This window comes from Hemicordylus capensis, chromosome 4, assembly GCF_027244095.1.
Source record: "Hemicordylus capensis ecotype Gifberg chromosome 4, rHemCap1.1.pri, whole genome shotgun sequence".
Classification (NCBI taxonomy): Eukaryota; Metazoa; Chordata; class Lepidosauria; order Squamata; family Cordylidae; genus Hemicordylus; species Hemicordylus capensis.
In genome coordinates this window covers 258,475,714-258,484,005 of record NC_069660.1, presented here as the reverse complement: position 1 = coordinate 258,484,005, position 8,292 = coordinate 258,475,714, and the positions used below count along the sequence as shown (strand labels likewise).

Sequence of the window (8,292 nt, the reverse complement as noted above, 5' to 3'; positions counted from 1 at the left end):
TTACTATATAGCAAGTTCATTATAAAACATCTATGTCTCTTTCTGCGGAAGGATGAATATTTCAAGGTTACTGGATTAAAAATAAAAAATCGTGACATTAAGTGTTCTGTGCCCGTGTTTTTAAACTGTTTCTTAAAATATTTTCTTTAACCTCCAATAGACTTGCTAGGAGGAAATAAAACATTCTTCTCGAGTTTGCAGCAGTGATTCTGAAAAAAGTGCCGAGTGTAACAGCGTCCCCAGCCGCAGCTACCGAACGCAGCACCAACAACAAAACCCCACGGCCTCCCAGTCTTTCCGGGGATCATCAGTTGCCTATTCGAGCTTCGCGAACGGAGCCTTCTCAGGACCCGTAGCGGCGAACGGCTGTCAGCTGAGCGCTGTCACATGATCTTGAGTCCCTGCTCTCGCTTCTGTGTACTCCGCGGCTGAGCCTGGGTCACCCGCTGCGGCAAATTTCAGGAACTTCATTGCTAGTCTGAAGAAGGGAAGCGAGTAAGCGAGGCCATCAGCCCGGTAGTCTCTTCTTGCTCCTCCACCAGGGTGAGGAAGGGGAGCCTGTGAGGGATGGGACCCGGGGGGACAGGCTTGGGTTAGGGCTGGTGGGATCGGGATGGGAGAGAGGGGTTGTCGCTAGTAAGGGGGCAGCCTGCTGTCCTTGAGGCTGGTGGTACCCAAAATGAAAGAGCTGGGAAAGGGCCAGAAAAGGCCACTCAGTCTACGCCCAGTCCAAGCCCACAAGCCAGCTGCCCGCGTTACCCATCCTGTAAGAAGGGCCCTGCTGGAGCAGACTAGGGTCTCTGTCTTGTCTAGCGTTCTGTGCCCAACCGTAAGCAGACCAGCCAGCCAGTGGTCCCTCTACTTTTTTTTTAATCTCTGTGTGGAATGAGTTTTGTTCTGGGCAGCAGTATCAAGGCAGTGTGTGCACACATGCATTCAGAATGGGGCCTTCCTGATTCAACCTGAGCAGGATTGAAAATGAACTAAGTGGACATGCAAAAAATTGTAAGTGCTTGCATGTGCCCACACCTTTGAGGGAACAGTGCAGCCAGCTGTCATGGGCAAGGTCACAAGAACAGCACTATAGAAAGAGGCATCCTGTGGTTTACCCCCGGTGCCTTGTAATCCAAGACACACTGCCTCATGGAGGTTCCTCTTTTAGCTCTCCTGGCTAACAGCCATTGCTGCATGAATTCCCCCCACCCCATCTGCAGTATTCTTCAAGTTTAGCGTAGGTCCTCTTCAGAACAGATAGCCTGAGAGTATTCAAGCTAGTGGGCCAAGACACAGGAGCTTCTCTACAAGCATAGAACTCTCATTGTGCCAATTTGACTTTGCTATGGGAAGTGTCTGCTCCAAAGGAGCACTTTGATTTATTATTTATTCATTCAATTTCTATACCACCCTTCCAAAAATGGCTCAGGGCAATTTACACAGAGAAATAATAAATAAATAAATTGGATCCCTGTCCCCAAAGGCCTCACAATCTAAAAAGAAACATAAGATAGACACCACCAGCAGGCACTGGAGGTACTGTGATTGGGGTGGATAGGGCCAGTTATTCTCCCCCTGCTAAATAAAGAGAATCGCCATGTTAAAAGGTGCCTCTTTGCCAAATTACCAGTCCAGACCTTATTGCCTCTGGGTCTGCTTCCTCCTCATCAGTGTTCTCTCTAATTTTTTCCATCTGTGTGTGAAATGAATTTTGTTCTGGGTGGCCGTATCAAGGCAGTGTGTGCATACGTGCATTCAGGATGGGGCCTTCCTGATTCAACCTGAACGGGAATCAAAATTGACTGGGTGGACATCAAGAAACGTGTGAGTGCACACACATTCACTTGCCTTAGAACAGGCCTGCTCAACTTAGGCCCCCAAGCTGTTTTTGGACTACAACTCCCGTAATCCCCAACCGCAGTGGCCAATAGCCAGGGATTATGGGAGCTGTAGGCCAACATCTGCAGGAGGGCAGAAGTTGAACAGCCCTGCCTTAGAGGGAACACTGCTTCTCTTTCCCACCAGCTTGTTGAATGTCAGGGAGTAGCAAAGTTGGAGTGGGGCCCTGGGCCAAAAAGTGAAGCTAGGCCCCCGCACCCTCACCACCTTCTTCAGAAAGGGAAAGAGCAAAGAACAAGCTGCCATACAGCTGGAGAGCCCCTCTCCCTCATGGGCCCACAAACATTTGTCCCACTTTGTTCAGTTGTAGCTATGCACTGTTGAATGTTTTTGTTTGTTTAGGGGAAAATGAAGATTTCCATGTCCCTAATAATTTGCAGGTTGCAGATGAACCTCATTAGGTTTTCCAGATACATTGGCCAACTTCCAGACTAATTTAAGTGCTGGTGCAGCGAACAAGCAGTACATGTTGTGGGGAAGGGGTGATGCCTCCCCAACTGCTTACTCCTGAAGCCTTTCTATGTTCCTGAGGCTGTGGCCTGCAGGGACATATTGGGCTGCAGAAGGAAGGTGGACTTTCAATGAAAATTGCCTCTCCCCCATAGCATGTGCTGTGTGTTTGGTGCATCACTGCTTCATTCGTCTGGATGACAAATGAAAATGTGTGCAGCTTCCATTCTCTGAGGTGGGGCCCCTTGTCATTTTAATGCTGAGAACAGAAATAGTTGTTTCATCCAATAACAAACATTGTGTGCATCCAGTGGAAGGAAGGATTTATCTGGTACTTGTGTGTGAGGAAATGGCCCTGCTGGAGTTTGAGCTGGTTTAGTCAGGTATAATTGGCTTATGTTTATGAAAGGTTTGCCCCAGCCATGATTTAACATGTTAAAAACCAGATAGCTTGTTTTGGCATCAAAGAGTCAGACTAGGGCAGAAGCATCCTAAAGAAGGAGGAAGCTGAAATGGTGAAGGTCACTGGTTCTGGTACATAGTCGTGCTCCACTGTGTTTCTGTCGTTCTCTATAAATTGCAACAGATAACTGATGTCACTTATAACTTTAGGACCATTTAGTTTGAAAAGTATTCACTTTGGAAATGTGGAAAATGACAATGCTGTTGTTCAAAGGCTGTGGGAAGAATGTAAGTCAGTTAAGTGTTTCTGGGCAGAATTGCACTTGTAGTCTGAGGCACAGAAATAATGTTCAGAATCCTTTGCCTCAGTCTTCTGGTTTGAGTTCTGCTCAGTCAATTGGGCAGAATCAACCGCTCTAATACTATTTGGCAACCATTTCGTATGTGTGAACTGCAGAAGCTAGAGATTCTTTCTTAGAGCAGTGCCCTCATGTGGGATAGTAGTATTTGCTCTGTGGCAAGGGAAAATAATTTTGCACATTTCTATTATTTATTTACTAGTTATTCTAAAATAACTTTTTCAAAGGATGTACAAAAATAAAACTAAGATAGAAAAATCCACATTAAAATACACTGTACATACAGAACAAGGAATAAATATAAAAGCGTGATAGCGACAAAACCACCAGCAGAAACACCATCCAAGAACCTAAAACAGTTAAATAATTATCACACTGAGAATGATATGATGAATAAATAAGCCTCAGATCAGATTTGGGCAAAAGGAGGGATAGAACAAATTACTGTAGACAAAGCATTCCATAATGTGGATTCTCCTACTGAAAAAGCTGTACTCTAAGCCCTCACGTGGAAGTAACAGAAGGGACATCCTTGGAAGCACACTCTGCTGTCTTAACAAAGCTCAATCCTGAAATTTTTAATCAAATCACCTTGTGAAATGCAACTTTCTATTAGTCTCTTCTTTCACTCCACTTTCTGGGTGCTTCATTCTGAATCAGTTTCCTCATTGAAATTGGGGAATTCTGGATATGGTGAATGAGACAGACGTTCTCTTTCACAATGAGTGAAAGAGACCAAAGTAAGTAACTTTCAGAAACCAGAGTAAATAACACTTGCCAGCACTATGTTGAAAAATCTTGCCTTTGTGTGCAGGTTAGAAGGGTTCACCGTTATTTACATTGTAGTCTTGTAATTATGTGATTCATTGAATTAGCATAAACATTTTATTGTGAATCAGTCTAAGCAATTAAAGTTGATTTTTTAATCTATAAAAATTGCATTTTTAAAGCAGTTGTTAGTTTTATAACTTTCTTAACAGTGTTGTAGCTATTTGCCTAGGAAATGCTTTATTGAATTTCAGGAATTTTAACAATGTCAAATAGAATAAAGAGACATGTACAAACAATTTAATTGATCTTAGTTTATGTTTAGGATTTTTTTTTTTTTGCAATAGGTTTAGTTTTGTACAATTTCCATTTTACAGTGAAACAATGAGAAACTTCCATGGTGCAACTGATGTCATGTCAATTCATCACATGTGTTGAGGGTAATAGAGACATAGCTTTTATATATGTATATTTTAAAACTTGCTTTAGTTTCTTTTGTCCAGTTTGATTTGATGTCGCATTCATGCCTTGAAGCATGTATGCTTCTTCAGACTGAGTGATGCAGATTAAACTGCAACAAAATCATCTGCAACTATTGGAACTTTGCAATGTCTGGAAGTTCTATAGAGAAAGCTATATGTTACAGCCTATGCATGTATAAGCCTTTGAATATTTAGAAACTCGAAATGCTCTTCTTTCTCGACTGTAGAAGAAAAGGCTAAACTATTGCCAAAACTATTGCCAAAACTATTGCCAAAACTATTGCCAATGAGAGTCAGCATGGTGTAGTGGTTAGCGTGCTGGACTACGACTGGGGAGACCCGAGTTCAAATCCACATTCAGCCATAAAACTAGCTGGGTGACTCTGGGCCAGTCACTTCTCTCTCAGACTAACCTACTTCACAGGATTGTTGTGAGGAGAAACTCAAGTATGTAGTACACCGCTATGGGTTCCTTGGAGGAAGAGCAGGATATAAATGTAATAAATAAATAATAAAATAAATAAATCATTTACTCATATTGAGGTTTTTTGGACAACACGTTAATACAATGCACTGAACAATATTCTGATAAATTTTGTGTTACTTTTATTAAATATGACAGAATGCTTCTCTGTGAGCTTTGGATATATTAAGAATGATTTAGTCACATTTAGGTACTCATAAGTCTCCTTAATTTGGTACAAGCATGAATTGTTTGGTATAAGCATGAAATTAACCCTGGTTACATTTGAATGGGAGACTACATCTGGGAGCACTTTAAGGTATTCCTCTTAGGGGATGGGGCTGCATGCTTCCATGTTCTGGGAAGAGCATCTGCATGCTTGCATGCAGGAGGTTCCCCCTCCCTGACATATCCAAGATAGGGCTGAGAGAGATTTGTGGCTGCAACCTTGGAGAAGTCGCTGCCAGTCTGGGTAGACAATAGTAAGCTAGATGGACCAAGGGTCTTACTCGGTATAAGGCAGAACAGATTCCTGTGTTTCTGTGTACATGCCTAACTTCCCTGTGAAATCAATGAAACTTAAACAGAATTAGCTGTGGCTGGATTATAACTGCATTCATTAGCTACAGTGCTTTTTCAACATACAATTTGAACATACACAGTTTCAACATATGCTCTGAAAATCGTTCTCCTTTCAGGCAGCTAAAGCCAGTCACCCTTAATATTTGGGTATTCTCTACCAATTTGCCTAATTTTTAACACACTACCACATAGCAAGTGCTATTGAAAATATCTGTATTTGCCGGTATATTGGTGAGTTCAAAAGTCTTGTGTATGACCCACAAACTGGCTTAAGTCTAATTGTCCTGATCTGAATGTGATTAAACTGATTCGAATACAAATGCTATGGCTGAAGAATTTTCCAGTTTTTCTGAAAACAGATACTGACTAACCTCATTTCTTAACAGATTTAAATCAAGTTCAAGATGGATATCCGGGGTGCTGTGGATGCTGCTGTGCCCACCAATATCATAGCTGCTAAAGCTGCTGAGGTCCGGGCTAATAAAGTGAATTGGCAGTCATATCTTCAGTAAGTTATGAACTGGTCACAAATTGCTGGAAGAGGCGTTTCATGGGCTGTTAGATTTTAGTGCTCATGTAAAGTGTCTAAATTCAGTCTTTGAGAATTGGAAAATTTTGAGTCAGTGGAACATTATTGGGAAACTGGCTGTTCCAGTTTTAAAAAATGGAACTTCTTATTTTTTTTCTAAAATACACTTAGTGTAGTGGTATAGATGGAACGGAACATTCTTTCTAATGTTTTTAGTTATTGTTCAGAATTCTGCCAAAGTCCAGTCTTGAAGGTACCAAGGTCTTCTAGCATTTTAGTAGATTATATTTTTCATTTAAAAAGTTGCAGAATAAATATATCAAATACGATGGCAGAGCTTTTTTGTTTTGTTTTGCAGACTCAGAAGATAACCAGGGTTGGGAAGGATGTCCCATAGCTCCCCAGTTCTCTGTTAATGTTGTTGGTAGCTTTGCCTTGTCTCCATAGGTTGCTATTTGTGCCAATACTTGAAAATCAGAAGGCTGAAGATGAAGGCCCATCTCATTTTAGGCATACCGTAGAGAAATGAGTGGGGGTCCAGGGCTCAAACTTAACCCAGAGGTTTTCGATCTGGCTTCAGCCTAGGACCCCTTCCCCTGATCCTGAGGTTTGTCCCCCATTATGCATCTCAACTGCATAATGCATCTCAGCTGAATGCAAGCCATTAATGGAGAGCTCTATAGCCAAACAGACTTCCTAGTATTCTCAGATGCATGCTTTTAAAAATTAAAGAATTGCAAAATTATGGTTTTCCACTATTAGCAGGAAGGCCTCACTAGAGGTTGTTACCACTCTCTTATTGAGCCTGGATACTTTTCTTTGTGCCCTCCTAGCATTTGTAGGTGCCTGTAGGAGACTTCTAGTATTCTTCTGTAAAACCAGAATGCACCTAATAAGTTGGAGCATTTAGGCACGAGCAGTTCAGATACAGAGGCAGTTTTAAATACTATTTATTTGAAAATTTATCCTCTGCCTTTCCCCCTAGACTAACAAAAATTAAGAGTGCAACAGTAATAACAGAATAAAAGCAGAACAGTAACAGCAGTAATAAAAACATTATACAAAGAACAGCAAAAAGTAGAAAGGAAAAAAAAGCCCTCAGAGGGGGTAGTGTCTTCAGATTCTTTTTAAAAATTGCCAGGAAAACTGCCATCCAAAATTCAGGTGGCAGGGAGTTCCAGAAAAAGGTGGTTATCATTGAGAAGGCTTGCTTATGTGTTCCTGCAAATCGAGCTTCAGAAGGTGGTGGAACATACAAGAGAAAACCTCTGTAGGATCTCCCAGGGCTGGCAGGTTCAAGTGGGAAAGGTTGGTCTTTCAGGTAACTTGGTCCTGACTGGTAAAGGGCTTCAGAGATCAAACCTGGCACAGGTAACCGGCACACCATTGCAGCTGGTGCAGTAGCAGCATGATGTGATCAAAGTGTTCCGAATTGGTGAAACTTCTAAAGGGTCTTCAGGGGCAGCCCATATAGAACACGTTGGAGTAGTCAAGATGAAAAATGATAAGGGTGTGAACAGTTTTAGCCCTGTCCATCTGAGTCAGAAATGGGTTCAGATGATGCACCAGCCAAACCTGGACAAACACACTCCTGGTCACAACTGACACCTGGACATGCAGAAGTAAGGCTTGGTCCAGGAGCCCTCCCAAGCTGTGAACCTGCCAAGAGGGATGCTACCCTGTCCAGAGCTGGGAAACAACTCAGTCCTGGATCAGTGGGCCTCCTGACCAGGATCACCTGTGTCTTGTTCAGATTTAAATTCAGCTTGTTCACTTCCATCCGGAGGCCCATCGCTGAGTCCAAGCACCAATTAAGGACAGCCACAGCTGCTACAGCTGTGGATGGTAGCATACTGATGACATCCCACGCAAACCCCCAAATGACTTCTCCCAGTGGTTTCATATAGATAAGTTGGGAGCCTGCGGGAGTAGCCAAGATGCTGAGCAGAAGTTGCCCAGCACCATCTTCTGGATGGAGCCTATCTGCCAGAGAGGATGTGAGCCACTACAAAACAGTGCCTCTTAATCCCATCCCAGCCAGGTGGTGCAGAAGGATACCATGGTCAGTGATTCCAAAAGCCACTGAGAGGTGTAGCAGAACAAACTGGGACATATTCCCTCATCTAGCTCAAAGCCATGGTGGGAGCCAGACTGAAAATAGAATAGATTTCTAAAAGCTCTCTGTCCATGGGAATAGAGTCATACTTGTTGGTTTACAAAACTAGACTCCAAGTCCAAGGAGCCAGGGTTCAAAGGTCTCCATAGCTTTCCTTTCTCATAAGCATGCTATCCTTCAGAGGAGAACAAAAGAAGCAAACACGATCTCTATTGAAAGAATCTCTCCTAGCCAAAAAGAACCAAAGG

At 42.6% G+C, this 8,292-nt stretch overlaps 1 protein-coding gene across 3 annotated transcripts in view; it reads left to right on the top strand.

Moving 5' to 3' along the window:
* Positions 1-322: 322 nt before the first annotated feature.
* Positions 323-8,292, top strand: part of ATP6V1H (ATPase H+ transporting V1 subunit H) — a 67,504-nt gene continuing 59,534 nt past the window's right edge. Inside the window, exons 1-3 of one of the 3 annotated variants that reach the window (XM_053248913.1) lie at positions 324-543; positions 4,250-4,312; positions 5,786-5,907. In XM_053248913.1, coding sequence (XP_053104888.1) covers positions 5,804-5,907 — 104 coding nt within the window. In that variant the 5' untranslated portion in view covers positions 324-543; positions 4,250-4,312; positions 5,786-5,803. Of the gene's footprint in view, positions 544-4,249; positions 4,313-5,785; positions 5,908-8,292 lie in introns of all 3 variants that reach the window. The other 2 variants (XM_053248914.1, XM_053248912.1) reach the window with 2 other exon arrangements.